Raw genomic sequence first — 18,164 nt, 5'->3', positions numbered from 1 at the left:
TGCCTTTCACAACTCAGTGACATGTCCCTCCCTCTCTTACAGCCAGAAATCAGTCATTCCCTGCTATGTCAGCTTCTCCTGAACACTTGAACTAACAAGTTCTAGGAATACCGTCCTTTAGAGGGTCTTCCCTGGACTAGGATGGCCAAAGATGGCAAGAAAGGTTTTCACTTGCCTGGAGAAGTCAAGCAGGAGCTAACAATCACTGCTCTGCATGGTTCAGATATTGATCTGGGTAGGATTCTGCATTCAGGGCAACAAATACTTATGTAGGATGGAGAGCAGGGTGAAAAAAAAATCTTTGCATACAGTTAACAGATAGAGGAAAAAGTACACTAGACAAGCCACCAGCCTCAGGCAGCAGGGAAATTAGCATGTTATAACTGTGCTTAGATACGACAAAATCAGCTGAGTTACCCAGCCACAGGGAGTAAAAGCCCTCCTGTAGATTCACATGACTGCTAGCCCATCCAGTTTGCACAGCATCAGCTTTGTCCAGCAAAACTATGGAACAGGAAGGTGAGATCCCTGTGTCTTGCTGAAAAGGTTTGTGGCTACTGAAATTCAAGGTGACAGTGACTTTATAGAAGGTCAAGCCTTGAGAATGCAGGAAAGATACTCTACACCAGTGCTTATGTGTAGTCTTCCAGCTCCTTGTTGACACACTCACAGGCTGCTGCAGAGTTACTGTGGTTTGGTGCAGAACAGAGGTCAAATGGGGTAAAACTTCTATCATTAAAAAAGAACCCACTGAAGAAGATTTTTAAAAAGTTAAAAAGGGATTTTACTCTTTTAAATGACAGAAGGAAAAATAAGGTAAGAAAAATACACAATTCCAGAGACTCTCCTCTCAACTTTCAAATCAAAGAAACAGTGGGATTTAACACTAATGAAATAAGAGGAAAACTAGTAATCTAAGCTTAGATTGAAATTACTCCTTAAGCAGCTAAGTTTGACAGAAGTATCAAATGACAAGGAAAATCTCCTAACTTGTTCTTCAACAAAAAAACCAAAAGAAAGCCCACATGCTACTTCTTATCCAAGATATACCTTAAACAGTGAAATAAGATAATTTATTTTATATACTTGTAAAGGATTTGTGAAGAAGCATCTCCTTTGGAGCCCATTCTCAAACATGAAACAACTGAACTACCACCAAAGTTCTCTTCCCATTTGTGATCAACCCTACAAATTATTTAAATACCTCTGTTGGGTATGACAGACCTGTATTCCAGCTGCACCACAATGTACCAGTCGGTTTGACTTTACAGGTCCCCACATCCCAGGCTGAACTCACTGCATGACCTCTAACAAATGGCTTGACCTCCCAGCAGCTTCTGCTCACTTTATTCAATGTTATTATCCATAGCAGTTTGCATTTCACAGATCAAATGTTTGATCTGTAAACTCAAAATAATCATGTCAGAACCTTTAAAGCCAGCTTCCCATCAATTCTGTGGGAATATGTCCATGTTTTTACATGAGTTTGGGTATTATAACCCAGGTAAATTGCAGATAAAGGCTTTTAAGAATCAACTTTATTATCAAGAGAACCATACAGAATGTGTGATAACCGCAGTGTAAGCTTGGTTTTAAAATGTCTATGCTTTACTTTGCAGAAGGATGAAATGAAGATATGAGTAGGATTATAAAAAAACCAAAACCCTAGAAAAAAAACACTAAGTTTCCCCCTAATCCTCCTTTTTAAACTAAACACCAGTAAAAGGCAGGTCACTGCACACAGCCATCTATCAGAGCTTCACATCATATCAGGACCTGGTAGCCTCATGGCAGCATAGAAGAAATTGGTACAGAAACTACATTAACAGCTACATTAAGAAAGTCCCTGATATTAGTGCCACAGAAACAAAAACCAAAGGGCTCATCCTTAAGACACCAGCAGGTTCAACATCCACATAATACCATCCCTATGTTGAAATAACCAATGAGGACACAGGCATGACTAACTCTACACAGCAGCAGCAAGATCCTGAATATTAATGATTAACTAAACGCAAACAGCAAAGCGAAGACAAGTTGTGCCCTTTAACACATCAGTCATAGTTGCTGCTCTGTCCTCAATTCACTCACGGTTCCCTCTCCAAGAACATTTATCCCAAACTACAGCAAGTTATCTAACACTGCTTTAAACATTTCAGATCTTTCACGTTTCACAGAAAAGTCTGAAACCTCTAAACCAGTTAAGCAGTTACTGACTAAGATAATTAAGCACACTTCACGTGATGTCCAGGATTTCTGGTGACCTTTACACACAGTATCCTCTGACTGTTTGGGAACTGAAGATCAAAAAGATTTTGCCTGACTCACAAGTGACTAAACTCAGAGAAACCAGGCCTCAAGATAATAAAACTGAGAGCAAAGAGAACAGTTTTATCTGCTCGTTACCTCCTGAATTAGGAGCATCCTCCAGTTTCCAGAGCCATGAGTAAGTTTTTACATTTCACAAGACTGTGAAAGACCACAGAGCACACACAAAGAGCAGGATGTTCCTTTGTTATCAGTGGGCACATGCACAAAAAGGCAAGAAGTCCTTCTTTAGCTGAGCCACCAAGCCACAGGAGGTAGCTTGAGTCAGCCTTCTCAGGGTTACCCGACTCCTTCTCCAGGGAGGCTGTACGGCAGCAAGGCACAACTCTGCACGCAATTAAACAAGCTCAATAACACACACTGTGGGAGAGAAAGGAGAGTCCCCAAGGCAGGCTGCTAACAAGGACAACGGCAAGACAAATGGAGCACTTTCAAGACCATTTCTTCATCAATAATTTGAAAGGAATGTTAGGCACACCGCCATCCCGTTAGTTTATTCTGTGGAAATAACCTTTGTACCTGCCTCTTTTAAAGTCCAACTGACTTGCATGTAAATTAATCCCACAAAGCAGATCTGCTCACCAAAAAAGCAAACACTAGGAAGGAGAAGACAAAACAAAATTCCATGAACTATCCATCCATCCCAAACTTCATGACTGCATATCAGCCCTTGAAACTGTAAATGCAAGAGCCCCACGAGGCACTCAGACCCTGAACTGTTCAACAGATCAGAAGAGGCATAATTAGCTATTCCCATAGTCTCCACAGCTTGATCTGGTATGAATTTGTAATACTGCCCTTCCCCCATTTCTGATAAAAGCCACACAAAGAAACAAAGATATTTAACATACTGCTGTGTAATATAACACAAATTGCAGGTGAAGCACTAAGGTATTAAAATAGACATCTGAGAAATTAAATGCACTTAAAACAATTCCTGGAACAATTATTCACTGGACAGAAAAAATAAAAAGTACAAAACATCTTGTTGTAACAACACGAAGCAAAAGGAGGGGGAAAAAGAGCACTCTGGAAAGCTCAAGGCAGTGTTCTCTACTGTGCATAAAGTCAAGTCAGAGTCTGTAAGAGAAGTGCAAGAGATTTGAGAAGTTTAGAACTAAGAAAGCAAAGCAAACAATCACCTAGGCTTTATTTAGCATTATAGACAAAATAGTTAAACATTGAATACTACATTAAACTGTTTGAATGTAATAATAAAACTTTTAAATTAACATTACATGGATATTCAGTTAAAAGAACACTTCATAAACTAAATCCTCCAATCAGATGAAGATATGCAGCGTGTTCTTTGAAGAACTCACAGTCTGGGACCCCATTCATGCACTGAAATCCATGAAAGGGGACAAGGAAAACAGTGTTAATGACTGATAAACCTGATCAGAGCTTAAATAATTAAAAGACCACAGGAAAGAGGGCTGAGATCCTACAGTTCACTTACTGCTTTCAAACTCTGCTGGGGGTCAGTTTGTTTATAAACTTACAGCTGCTCATCTTACAAAGTGCAAGAGATTAATTTCTGCTATAAGTTCTTTAGTTAAACTGACAGAAACGTGCTTCCTAAGAAAATTGCCAAAGACAGGCTACTACTCTATTTCAATAAATCAGAATCCATATGGCAGCTCCAATTAACTGCCTAATGGTACAAGCAGAACAGCTTTAATTGCAGGGGTTTTTTTAAATGCAAAAGATACATGTATTCACAAATTAGCAAGCATTCTGCAATGAAAATATGTACTTTAAGTGCTTACTGGATGTGACAATTCCAAGATCACTTGAGACAAGATGTTAAACAGACTGTAGAAGGAAAGCACTACTCCTTGTGGTATCAAAGTTGCGGTGTTACACTTGAAAGCCTAGCTTAACTTGATTAGAAAAGACCACATGGTTATCAAGAACTTCAGTTTCAGAAATCTCAGTCATTTCTGATGATAAAGGGCAAAACCTGAGGAATTAAACTGCTCTCCAGTTTGCCAAGTTAGTCCCCAACAATACAGCTGCAGGTCTGGATCCATCCTGATTTCAAGGAGGTTCCCAGTAACCAATGCACATAATTCAAACTGAAAGATAAACCCTGATCTAGATAAAGTGGTTTTGATCTAAAAAGTTCTCTAAGCATTAAAGGGTAGCTCAATCTACCACATCCCACTATCTGACAGAAAAAAAACCCCAAACATTTATCCAGCATGCATAATGACCCAAATTATTTCTCAATACATGCTCCTTTTAGGGTAATAATGCAAAATAAAAGGAGAGATACCAATTATGCTGCAGAAAAATATGCTATTTTAGAAAGTGTTTCCAGCTCCTTTTCACTAGTTAACAGTACCAGTCACACTCCCACAAGCCTTCTCAGATGAAAGGTGAGACAACCTCACAGAGCTTGCCAGCATTAACCCTGTTATTACCTTCATCAGTACAGCTACACACAAACTACTTTTCAGTGCACCCTCGTGCAGACTTTCAATCACATTGTCCTGACATATGGTTACAGCAGCAGTTTAGCTCCTATCTGTCATTACCACAAGGAAAACATTCCCATTTCAGGGTAGTCTCCCAAGAGCACGAATACTTATGCTGCTACAGCAATTTCCCAGCTTTTCCCTGGCAGCTGCTCAGAGGTGAATTCCTGGCTGGGCTCACGTTGCCTGTATTTCCCACTTGGGGAACAAACTGTGTTTAATCCTTTGCCCACGCTCTGTTCTGGAGCACAGGAGATGGAGCTGGAGCTGAGAGTTAAAAATCATATACAGATGATTTTATTTGTAGAGTAGAGAAAAGAAAGAGACATCTTAAACTTTAAGAAACAAAACATTTCGTAGATGGTTTAGGGCCAGCCCACTACTCTTAATTCAAACAATGCAGAAAAAATACTGAACATTATGAATACTTCGTTACTGAATAAATGAAAGAGCCCTCATGTTCTCTTCCCTCCTTTCTTCAAATCCTCCTTCTCTGCCCATCTCAAACTTTTAATTTTTTTGTGAAAATAGAAATGAGGTTTTTTTAATTAACTAAAAGACAATGAGGAAATCTGAAGAAAAGCTTTTTAAACTGAATTAAAAGTTCTAATACTCATAATACTTACATTTTTAATTCCTTAAGCCACTTCCAACCCTCACAAATCTTTCATTATTCGCAGTAAACACAATGTGAAAAGGCTGTATTCATCCCTTTATTTACGTGTTAAAAACCAGAATCACTAATGAGTTGAGTCATCAGCCAAAGAGAAGTCTGAGCCACCGGGGCAATGCATACTCTGGAACTTGTCACCTGCAAATGCTGATGGGATAAGACTGTGCCTGTTTGTTTTCTCCTTTATTTGAATTCAGTGACAAGAAACTCACCAGCAACAGCATCTCCAGGCTATTTCACTGATATATGAGGGCACTTACCTAGCTCAGTTTTGACATGGATTGAATTAACACCTTATTACATTTACTGCTTGTTTTTCTAAGTTTTTATAGGCAGACAACACCACTGTTGCACAACACATCAGCTATTTAATCTAGCTGGGCTCATATTCTGTCAGTTCCTCCTTCATTAGCTACAGCAGTTGTCACCCAGCCCTCTCTAGTGTTGTGCGAGATCAAATTATCGCTCATTATTTCCTCCTAATTGCAGAGGAAAGAACCTCACACCTATAGCAAAACAAGCTTCCCTGAAACACCCACATCCTTCCAGCACGGATTCCCAGTTTCACCTTTCGATACAGTTCTTTTTTTTTTTGTTTGTTTGCTTCAGCCAGTTCCTTGAAGAGTTAAACTGGAAATAATATTTAATACAAGAGTGCTGCTGAAAGAACCACCTATGCGTGCAAAGCTACTCGGTAAGACAGGCCACATCGCCCGGGGGAGGATGGCAGAGAGAACACTTTAAAGCACCCTCAACTCTAGGTATTTTGCTTTTCGGGATTTTCTGTACATGCTCCAGTCTCTCAGGACAACAGAATATGGATTTCATGGGGCATCCCTGCTGGTAAACCCAGGTATTTAGTGGCAGGTGTACTTTCAAAGGAAACTATTTTACGTCACCACTTTCATACATAATGAGCTGAAACTAAGGAAAGGCTGCTGCGCTTTGCTTTCATCCAACTTCAGCTGACAGAAACGGCATAGTTTTAAAATTCATGTTAAAATTCCATAGAGGAGGTGGTGCTCCGTGTGCCTTTTGAAAGTGTTAACACAGAGACACCTCCCAGAGCCAGGCAGGTTTAGCACACACCGCCGCCAAGAGCTCCCGAAACTCTCCCGGCCGAGGTCGGCAATACCTGCCCCGAGAGCTCCCAGGCACTGTGAACCGTAAACAACATGGACACCATCTTCCCCTGGGAGCCAGGGCACTCCAAAACAAAGCCACCCCCACCCCCAGAAGCGGCACGGCTCAACCAACTTTAAGAACTTCATACCATATAAAAACCCCAGCAAAACAAAAAAGAAGAAGAAGCAAGCAGGATCCGGACGAAGTGCCCGTTCAGCCCGCGGGAGCAGGGCGAGCAGCCCGGCGGGGAAACCTTCTTTATCCCCCGGGAGCAGGGCGAAGGGAGAGCCCCGGGCGCTCCGGCTCCCCTCCACCCCGCGCTGCTGCCGGGGCCCCGCGGCCCCCCCGGCCCTGGCTCGGCTCCAGCGGGCCCGTCTAACAAGTTGATCCCGGCGTGAGAGGGGAAGAAAAGGAAAACCCGGGAGGGGGAGGGGAAGCCCCTGCGCGGCCGTGGAGCTCGGGCTGAGCGAGGGAAGGCGGGCGGGGAGTGCCGGAGGGAAGGAGGGTCGCCTCCCGCCCCCCTCCACGTCCGCAGGATCCATTTTCCCTCCCGCCGCCCCGCTCCAACTTTCCGTTCGCCGCGGCCCGGGACTCACCGGCATCATCTTGGAGCCGAACCGCATGGGGGCGGCCGGTGCCTGCCCCGCCGCCCGGAGCGGGGAGCGGCGGCCTGGGGGGCGGAGGGGCTGCGCTGCCGCCGGGACGACCTGTTGCGGGAGGCACTCGGTTCGGCCCGGCCTCACCGCCCGCCCTCCGCTTTGTTCCCACCGGGAGCCGCTCTCCCACTACCGCCTACCACCCCCGGCTCCGCTCCGAAACTAACCCGGGCCCGGCGAGGAGGAGCCGCCGCGCCCCGCCCGCCGCCCACCCCCGGGAGGGGCCGGCCCGCCTCCTGCCCCCGCCGGGGCTGCTGGCCCGGAGCTCCACGAGGGAGGTCAGACCGCCCGGGCCGAGGGCTGCGACACTACGAGATCCGTGGGAGTCCCCACGGGTCACCTCCTGCGGCACGCCGCTCCGAAACGCGCCGGTTTCGGGGCCCCGCGGAGGGCAGCGGCACACGCAGCCCCGGTCTGCCCTGGATCGGCAGCGGGGAAGCGCGGGTGGGAAGCACCGGCCAAGGTCAGGCTTCAACAGCAGAGCCTCCCCTAGCCTGATCTGCGGGTCCCTGCCGTCCCTACTGCCTCAGACAGACCGTCCTACAGATCCCTTTTAGCTCCTCGTGTGCGCAGTCAATGGAGCATCCCTGCCCATGGCACGTTCTTCTTTTTTTTTTTTTTCTTTTTTTCTTTTTTTAATTTGTGGTTGGACCTGGTGAGTCGATCAAGTCAGACGTCGTTAAGATGACAAAACAAACTCTTAGTTGAGCTGTCCGAAAAACATCCCCACAATTTTTTGCACCCACTTAAGAGGTGGAGGGAAAAAGTTTTCCCTTCCTTAGGCAAGTGTGCAGGACACCCATTTCAAACCCAGGCACTTTGCTAGCAGCACTTCAAAAGCTCACGCTAGGCTTGGAAGAAAAGTATATTCAATAAGCACCGTTACAGCGCTCTCTCGGCAGGAAAAACAACTCCGTCTGTTTTTCCTACTCGTATTAAAATCTTCGCAGTAATTAGGAAGGATGAAAGCGGAGAGGATTAGAAGTTCCCAGATGAAGGAAGAGCAAAACCCGAACCTAATTTGTATACAAACATGTCTTTTTCTAAAGCAGTAAAAAACTTGGAGAGCATTGATAACCACCACCCCCAGGAACTCCCAGGCGGTAAGCAATCACTGTTTAATGCAATACAGACGCAGCGCGGGGGACAGCGATAAAAGCCCGGCCGAGCCGGGCCGTGTCCCCCGATGCGCGTTCGTCCCTATCCCGATCCCGATGCCGGGGCCGCTCCCGCGTCCCTCCCCCTGGCCCGCCGCGCTCCTCGCCCCCGCGCCACGGCCGGCCAATGAGAAGGCGCCGCCGCCGGCATGACGTCACCTCCCCAGCGGCTCATTGGGCGCCTGGCGAACACAGCGCGGTGTCTCCCGGCAACGCCGTGACGTCACCGCCCCGCCCCGTAAGCCCCCCCGTCCCGCTCAGCGGCTCCCCGTTGTCCCGGCGGGAACAGCGCGTTTCCAGCCGGCGGGAGCAGCGCGTTTCCAGCCGGGACACTGCCTTGTCCCCACGCACTTGTTCGACTGAAGGACGGAAACGCCCCGCCGGAACGGCGAGCAAAGCGCCACGCTGCTGGTCCCGCCACGTCGCGCCCGCCGGCTCGCTCCTAAATCCCGCGGATATCCCACCGGCAGAGTGGATATGTGAATTCCAGCTCTTTCCCGATTTGCGCCTATTCCGGTTCTCCACTGCCCGCATGCATGGAGTAACCTACGCACAGAAGGTTTATAAAGCCAGTTTTCATTCCGTAGGTTTTTTTTAAACTCACACCTTAGATTTATGTTACAGGATAAGAATGTTACAGGTCAAAGCACGTGGCAATGGAGAACCAAAATTCTTAGAATCGTAGAGTAATAGAATCATGGAGTTAGGGATCTCAGACCTCTGAGATCATTGAGTTCAATCATTAACCAACAGTGCCACATCTGCCACAAACCATGTCCCTAAGCACCACATCTACACGTCTTCTGAACACTTCTAGGGAGGGTGACTCCCTCACTTTCTTGGGCAGCCTGCTCCAACGCTTGACCACCCTCTCAATGAAGACATTTTTCCTAATATCCAACATTAACCTCTCCTGGTGCAACTTGAGGCCATTCCTCTTGCCCTATCACTTGTTACTTTGGAGAAAAGACAAGCTCCCACCTGGCTCCAACCTCCCTTCAGGCAGTTGAAGAGCATAATAAGGTCTCTCCAATCACCCTTTTCTCCAGGCTAAATAACCCTCGCTTGCACCTCAGAAGCCTCGGTGCTCCAGACCCTTCACCAGCTTCATTGTCCCTCTTTGAACACACTCCAGCCAACGATTCTGCAAATCCAAGCTGAATTTTTAGAAGCATCTTGCTGGTAAGCATCTTGCTGGTAAGGAACAAAATGAGGAATATTATCTGTTAATGTGCTCCCTAAATACAGACACAAATAATTTCTAGAAAGAATATTAAAATAACTATCTTAAGCCTGAAAAATAAACCTGGAAATGATTAGGTAAAAATCAAGTAGAAAAGGTGTTTCAGATGAGTGTCTGTGCGAGGTAGCCACACTTTGCTAGCACATGCCTCTTGTAGTTCAATCCACAGAAGTCCCTTCTGGCTCAAGTTCTAACTTTGACATCTTCCACACGAAACTACAACCCCATCCCTGCTAAGGAAATGAAGCTCCAAGGGGGTGCACCTATTTATTTCCAGTTCTGTCCAAGCTCTGTGACTCATCCACTGCAATGATGGCTCTCAGTGCCATCTGGTCTTGCACTTTAGATCCCAGCTCCTCTCCAGCAGAGGGGACAGTGCTGGCCAGGTTTGCAGGAGAAGTGGGGCCAAAACCACTTGTACCTGTGCCTATCTCAGCAGCACTGCTCACCCTCCCTACAGCTCACATTTCTGCCTCTCACGGCAACTCAGACATGATTTCACTAGATAAGCATGGAATGAATTTCTCACAATGGGTTATTATTACAGGAAAGATTTTTTGGTTTATGAGCAGAGTGGATGGTTCCCCCACACAGGCAGAATATGTGAGGGTTTCTGACCATAGGTTCAATCTCCAGAGTGTCAACAGTTGGAGATAACTGAGTCATGCACAGGAGCATTGGCAAGGGGCAGCAGCTCCCAGTCCTGCATACACAGAGCCATCAGAAAAAGGAAGAGGAGATCCACATGATCTGGAGCCAATGGCACAGACAGCTGAAGCTCTGCACCTCTCCCCTGATTCCCAGTACTTTTGGTGGCCTAAATAGAGCATGCTGCACTTTACTAAGACCACATGCAGTTCCCTAGAAGTAATCACAGCAAGGGTTCAGGGGAAGTTGATACTCATGGAATGGCTTGAAAAGTATCCAAGAAAAAGAAAAAAAATACACCAAACCACTAAATAGAAATGTAGCAGAATCATTCTTCTTTCCACAGGGGATCTATTTGATCTGAACCACAGAAACCTGCAGTAGCAGAAAGACATTACAGACAGCATTGGTAATGATAATCAATATAAATAAGTAGCATCATCTTTTCTTGTCATTAGTCTTGCCATGCAATGAGATCAATAGTAGGGGGCTGGAAAAACACTGCTGTATTTCATGCCCTCAGCACACTACTTAGAACTCAAAAACTCCATTTAATTCCTTCAGTGCTATACCTAAGCAATTTTAACACCCACTTTACATCCTCTGCTCTCCCAGACTCCCTAAAACTGCCTCCAGACCATTCAAGTCCCCCTTTACAGTCCTGACAAAATTAGTAGGATTATCAGGTATATATTTATTTTGCAATAATTTGTAAGAATTTAAAGCGGGAAAAAAAATCTGTACCTGTCAGTTGTTTTTAACAAGCCCTTTAATTCTTCAGCAAAAAGCTGAATGTGATTCTTACATTGTGTCTAAGACAGTAATTTCAGAGAGCGTCAGAAATCAAGAAAGCAGTGTCAATAGAAGAGGTACAGGAGGGCAGCTGGGTTAGATTTGCTGTCCACTGCCACCTACTGTTAAAACTCCACCATGTCAGACTTGTGAGCTCTAATTCCCGAAGGATATATTTTAAGAGCCCAGAAGGAAGGCACAGCTTTGGAATTGAGGTTGCTGTGGAGAAAAGAAAAGGGAAAAAAAAAAAAAAAAAGGAAAATGCCAAGAGAATTGCTCACCTAAACTCATCGGGCAGTGGCACAGCAGCTTCACAAGTTTGGATTCTTTCCAATGTTGAAATTCTGGCACCTAATTTATACAGCTAGTCTCCAGCTCAAGATAAGGCTTTTCCAGGCAGTGATTCAAAGCAAAGGCTTCGCTTAGTCCATGTTGTCAAACTTCCTCACAAAGAGAAAAAGTAACTAAAGAAAAGAAAACCAATGGTTTAACACTTTCAGCACCTTCATAGAGTTCTGCTAATCCACCAGCTGCCCTCTTGTTGTTAGATTCATCTCCACTATTTAATGCTGCATTTCTACTATGTAATTTGTTTTTAAAACCTCAGATAACAGACCTTACAGCAGAAACAGTTCTGGGGAACACCTGCAGCAACAACTGAGTCTATCTCCCAGGTGGAAAATAAAGTTCCCTAGTTCATAAAACCATAGAATCATCAAGGTTAGAAAAGACCTCTGAGGTTATCAAGTCAAACCATTAACCCAGCACTGCCAGGTCCTTCACCAAACCATATCCCTAAGGACCACAACAACACATTTTTGAACACTTCTGGGGCAGTGGTTCCATCATTTTCCAGGGCAGAACATTTCAGTGCTTGACCAAGTTCCAAAGTCTGCAGGTAAGATTTATGAAATCTTTTAAGAAATTTGCTAACAACATCAGCTAGGACATCCCATGTTATTCCAGTGGCTGCTTCCAAAGCAAAAGCTTTTGGTCTATGCCATTGGTCTACAGCCTATGGTCTATAACATTCAAAGTAGTATATCAAGAACCATTTAGCAAGAGTAAATTTTAAATTAAGCCACAACTTGTGTCAGCTCAATTCTCTAAGTGTAAAGTTTTCTTGGACATTGAGGAGTGATATAGTAGATACACCTTCCTCCAGGAGATAAGGCATTTCTCTCTAAACTTGTGTCTGACAGCTGAAATGAGCCTCTGCAGCTGTAATCCCTTTAGGGAGTTTATCACATCAGTGCATGCTTAATGAAGAACATCATCAGTCCCCTACTTGGATGGTTTGTGTTTTGTTATCAGACCAAGTCCATTTTGGTTGTGACATGTACTTCCTTATTCACACACAGATGAAATAAATTTAAAAACTAAACAAATAAATGCATTCCGTCACATTCCTATGCCAGAGCTGAAACAAAACCTAGACTTTGCCAACACAAAGAACAGCTGAGTTACATTTACCTCACTCGAAGGCATGAGAGCCAGTGCCTTGGTTTGTGATAGCATTTACTACTATACAAAGTAAATATAAACTTCATTGATCACTGTATGTAGGAGCTAGTCATGCATCTAAGCAACTGCATGAGACAACAGAGGCTCAAACTTGGTAACTTTAAAGTTAGTTAAAAATTATTTCTTGCTTAACTTGCATCCTGTCTGTAAACTAACCCCATTATCTAAGTTGTGAGAGTCCCACAGGCACCCACTGCACAAAGTTCATACTCAATCATGTTACTCAGTAAACTAATAATTGTACTGAGCCAGCAGCACTCAGAAAATACTTCAGAAATTTGCATCAATTTTGCTGCAACCTGTTCAGGTCTTAAGCTGATCATTTAAATACAGTTTCAAAGGACAATTCTCTAAAAATAGAAAGTGTCATTAATATCACAAGCATCACTCACTTTAAACAGAAGTCTTCAATTTATTCCAGATCAACCAGGAATTATTTAACTTCAGTAAACTAAAGCTCCTCCAACTTCTCAAGTTACTTGCTGGAAGAAAATTCTAATTTCCTCACTCAAAATTCTTTTCTATGTAATTTAAATTCAGTGTGGGTTTTTTTTCCCTCACAAGTAATTTAATAACCAGCCAGCTAAAACAAGTCTGCACTGTGTCTTAAAAAGAGGAGAAATAAACTTCCTCTTCCATTAGTCACCAGCATCTTTCAACAAAACGTAGACTGGCACAAATTAGTGTTTTGTATGCATCACACACAGCTGCCATTCTTCTCAATAACTAAATTATATTCACTACACTCACTCTGGATCCCTGTCAATTTATCTGAGCACAGATCCTGACAGAAGACCCTCTGTAACAAAACGTCTGTTTAGGGCAATTACAGCAATTTGGGAAAGCTGTATCTGCCTGCAGCCACTCATCCAGCCCCGTAAGGGAGCTGGCCAGTGAGCAAAAACAGGGGAAGAACTAAAAAATATGCTCATCAAGCACAAATATATTCAGCTGTTGGAAACAGAAATTCTGTGATCAAAATCCCATTCCTTACCAGAAGCTTTAAGACACTGATTAGCCACACAATGAGGCTGAACCTTCATCCCAGCTGGATGTTTGGAGAAAGTGGAGAGTTAAATGAACACTGCCATTTTACTGTTGCCTCATCCCTATTGCTCAGCTGCCAAGAAGCCAGACTTAGCTCATGCTAGCTGTCCCTCTGGAGTCAGGAGAGAATGAAACCAGAAGGATTTCAGAAAATACAAAATTATTTCAAAATGAGGTCCCCAGCAATTTCTTTATTGTAAAGTAACTGCAGGAGCAGACCATGTCTTTGTAAACCTCTTCTCATGGTTAATTTATCTATTTTTTTTGCACCTTCTCACAGATAGCTATAGTCCTGTGCTTCAGCATGTCAAACTCTGCTTGAGGTAACCCTGGCAGACATGGGGACATCAAAAGTATTGGTGCAGTTTGTTGTGTCTGTGATGTTTCACCAAGCTGAGCTGATAAGACACAGAGACATTATTGATGTCTTCACTGAATTATCTCTATCATAGTGTAAATATGTGGTAGTATACTAAAATAAAGGAAATCCTTGTAACTTATATCAAAACTGAGTCCTTCCTGATGGTGAAAACTCATTCTGTGTCCTAGGGCTTGCAAACATCCTACAAGAGAATAATACAGAGCATTAGCAAAAGTCATGTTATCTAATGAAAGCCTCTTTATTTCTTTATCTAAGCTTGTTCACCAAGGTTACTTTTGAGTACAGCTGTGTAAGGATGTGTAACCTGACCAAGGCAACATGCTATCAGTACCTGACTCTGCAGCCCTCTCTCAGGGGAGGTATTTTGACTACAAGAAAATAGAAAGGGTATTTGTCTGAACCCTTGCTTGTCCCTTTTTATGCCCCAAGTACATTCGTTTACCTGATTTGTAATTAATTATTATTAGTGTATAACTAATATATTATGGGTCCACAAAAGCCAGTTTTCCTGTGGATTTGAAAATACTGTAAGTTAAATATTTTCTTGAAATTTGAAACAGAAAAACATATTTGATGAAAGCTTGACTGTGCAACATTCCTGGCCTACTAAAACTGCTCAAGATTAATCTGGTCTCCACACTTTTAGCTCAGAAAAACATAGAGAGGCTGTATTTTCTATCCTCCTGTCTTCTACTTGTTTTTCTTTTGCTTCTACCTCTCATTTCTCATGGAGCTTCGTATTCTTCTGCCTCTCAACTTCAACATATGGTTACTATCAGATACCTAATAGGCAGTATTACAAGTAAATCAAGAGGTAGATGTAGATTTTAGAGTCAGTTTCTCATCCAGTTTTTTTTATGTAACATGAAGCACTACAGGGTCCAAAACTGATTAAAGTGCAAAGGATCCAGTTAAATATTTATATTGATTTAATTAAACTGGGATTACATTCATATCCGAAGCTGACTCCATACCACAATATTTATTCATTTACCTATTAAAGGTTTAAAAGTTTCAGCTGCAAAAGATTAATCTGTTCAAATTTACACTCCTGTCAGTGTTTATTAAGAACACTCTCAAAGGAAATTTAAATATGACTTTTTTTCTATTTTTAATGCCTTTCACAAAGAGACCTTTAAGCAAGAAAGACTTTACTCTGCCTTAGTGTCCAACAGCCTGAATGAAAATACAGCTGTGTGAATAGACCAGACTTCTTTCAAATTTAGCATCCCTTTAGAAAAATCGCTAATATCCATAAAGTGAGCAAGCAAACTGCTGCTGCCCCTGAGAAGAAAACATATCATGTGGGAAAGCATTTTCTATTTTTCTATTGATTACACTAAGTTAATAAAACAAATCTGTTCTCCTCCCACCCAAAGTCTGCTCTTATCCTCAGTTTTTCAGCATGTTACTCCTCTTTCCTCCAATATTCCTCATCAACATGACAGTTCTTGACCTACTTACGCACTTTCCTTCACCTCTAACCCCTGCTGCTAATTTTTCTTCCCCACTCCCATCTTCCCAAATGTCTGCTTGTTTGCTCCTGCTTCTCACTCTCTCTCTTTCTACCCTCCCTTGAATTTCTTCTCCTTTCTCAGATTTCATAGATACAATTTGACTTGCATTTGAGCCAGGTTCCTTCCTCTTCATCACAGTTCTTGGTGTTGTTTGCTTCTACACAAAGCCCAAATAAAACATTCCACATGATTTCAGTAAAATTTCACAGTCCCTGCTGACCTGAACACACCCCACTTCAATCAGTTTTGTGCACAATATGTAGTCCAGAGTAGAGACATCCAAATATCATCCCCCCAAACATAAATAACAATATTATGAGGATTTTTGCATTAAAGGAGTGAAAGAAATAATTTCCCTCAACACTTTCTTGTGAGTCACTGAGAAGTTGAAAAAAAAATCAGTCTAACCGTATTTATAATTCTAACATGATAAAATTAAAACTATGGCTCTTTCAAGATTTTGAGATTTAAGGCTATTTTGAGATGACACATGACATGTTACATGCAAATAGATTCTACAAAACTTTATTTCATCCCTTTCAGAAAGTATTATCAAGTTGTCTGGCTTCACAGTCTCCCAAAATAACTAAAAGTTCATCCACTGGAGAGTCTGTAATGGGGGTTTTGTGAAAGTGCGTGAGAACTGTGTTTTTCCAAATTAATGCAAAGTGATGCATGCTCAGAAAAATGATACCAGATACACTGGGGAAGGACATGAGTCAGAACCTGGAAGGCAGCAGAGCTACACTACTTACTAAAATAGACTTATTAACTATTAAGGTATGTATACAGTTGTGGTTAGCATGAAAATATATATTGCTCATTGTATTTATTCTGTTTGGTGATAGGATAAACATATAGAACATACAGCTTATATATTTTAAACATAGAGCTGTATCTAAAAACTGAAATTGTTCAAATGATATGGCAAGAAAAAAGCATTCTTGAAACAATGTGAAATTTTATATGCTTAGGTAGATGAAAAACCCCACTTCCTTTTAAAGCATCAACACACTGCCAGCCCAAACTTCATGTGCCAAGTCACAAGTTCAAAAAGAATTCTCCTAAGCATGTTTTAAACTGCTGACGGTGCACGTGAAAGGAGATCAGGTCTGAAAATCATGCACAAGAATAAAATCCTTGTTGCAAGATAGCAGCATTGATGAGTTGAGGGGAGGGAAGGGAGCAAAACACTTCCAGATCCATACAAGGCACACAGTGTTCTGCTCCCAAAAAGGAAATATTAATTTCAGCACACATTTTTGGAGTGCCATTAAGATGACACACATAAAGCCTTACTCTTGCGTTTGCTCTACTCCCAAGTTAATTCTTTTCCAGTTGTTTATTTTTTTTAAGAAAAAGGTTGCAGATGAGTTTCTGAGGAGAACGGGGAGTGAAAGAAATGGGTTAAGATAAAACTTCAAAGAGAGGAAGCATGGCTGAAAAAAAATCTACAGGGATTCTGCAGGTAGCTAATTCCTTAGTCCTGTAGTATTTTAAGCTGTGCTACATTGGTGCAGGTACTGGAAGAAGTGGTCCCATTCTCCCCAAATATTAGATGTCTTTTTCCCATACACTTTGCTTCCATCACTTCTGGCATTTGTTTAGTGATTTCCTCTGGAAAGTCAGTCTTCAGCAGCACCAGTTCCCCAGTCAAGCACAGACACCGAACGCTGCTGATGTTAAACAAAGCAGCAGCAGCGGCTGAGGGCACTGAGGAGACTGGCGCCATATTTTTCAAAGGCTGTGCCACCTTCTGTCAGGCTAAAATGCTTGTGAAATGCAGGTGTGTCTGTTCTCAGAAGCACCAGGGAAGGTTCTAGAAACAGCCCTTGGTCCCATCCCTTTGTTGTCCCAGCAATCTGATCCAGAAACCTCCTTAATATAAAGAATAAATGGCAAATGAAGGAGCAGAGTTTGCTTTATTCTGGGTGTTCCGCCTGCTCAATTATGTCTGGTTCCAGGCAGTGGATTTCGGGCAGCCCAGGGTTTTGCCAGCTGGCTGTGATCCCAAAGGCTGGCAGCAGACCTGCAGCCCCCAGACTGCTGTGGCTCCCCCTGCAAGCACAGTAGGGGCAGCTTGGACACAATGGGGTGCTCACCCATCTATAGGTAAAATACAGCAGCCTAGATTAGTTTGTAATAAGGATGTAGTTGTGTCTCGTTCGGGAGCCTACAGGGGTATTTTCCATCCAGTAGCCGCCTCACTGTAATCCAGCCACATTCTCTCGGTAGGTCACTGTGCTTGTGCAGAGGGAGCACTGCAGGACTCTGGGCAGTAGCAGCCATGGAGTTTTGGGAGGTCTTTCCCACAGTTTCCTCAGGAGGGGCATGGAGAGAGAGGCACCCAGCCCTGCTCTCCAGCCTCCAGCCATAGCACACATAGAGGGGATGCTCTAAAGTCACTTCGGGGGAAGTTCGGGTTGGGTATTAAAGACAAACTCCTCATGGAGAGAGTGGTCCAGCTTGCGAATCAGAATTACTAGGATTGGAAGGAGGCTCTGGAGATAATCCAGTCCAATCTCCTGCCAAGACACCTGGAGCAGGTGACACAGGAACTCATCCAGGCGGGGTTTGAATGTCTCCAGGCAG

At 43.3% G+C, this 18,164-nt stretch overlaps 1 protein-coding gene across 1 annotated transcript in view; it reads right to left on the bottom strand.

Annotated features, from left to right (window-relative positions):
• The window catches only part of TP53BP2 (tumor protein p53 binding protein 2), a 51,216-nt gene extending 43,770 nt beyond the window's left edge, over nt 1-7,446 (bottom strand). The window contains exon 1 of the mRNA XM_085054712.1: nt 7,203-7,446. Within this exon, the coding sequence (XP_084910838.1) occupies nt 7,203-7,229 (27 nt within the window). The 5' untranslated portion in view covers nt 7,230-7,446. The remainder of the gene's footprint in view (nt 1-7,202) is intronic.
• Between the last annotated feature and the right edge of the window lie 10,718 nt (nt 7,447-18,164).

Source organism: Lichenostomus cassidix, chromosome 3 (genome assembly GCF_008360975.1).
Source record: "Lichenostomus cassidix isolate B80296 chromosome 3, HeHo_3.0, whole genome shotgun sequence".
Lineage (NCBI taxonomy): Eukaryota > Metazoa > Chordata > Aves > Passeriformes > Meliphagidae > Lichenostomus > Lichenostomus cassidix.
This window is presented reverse-complemented; position numbering and strand designations above follow the sequence as displayed.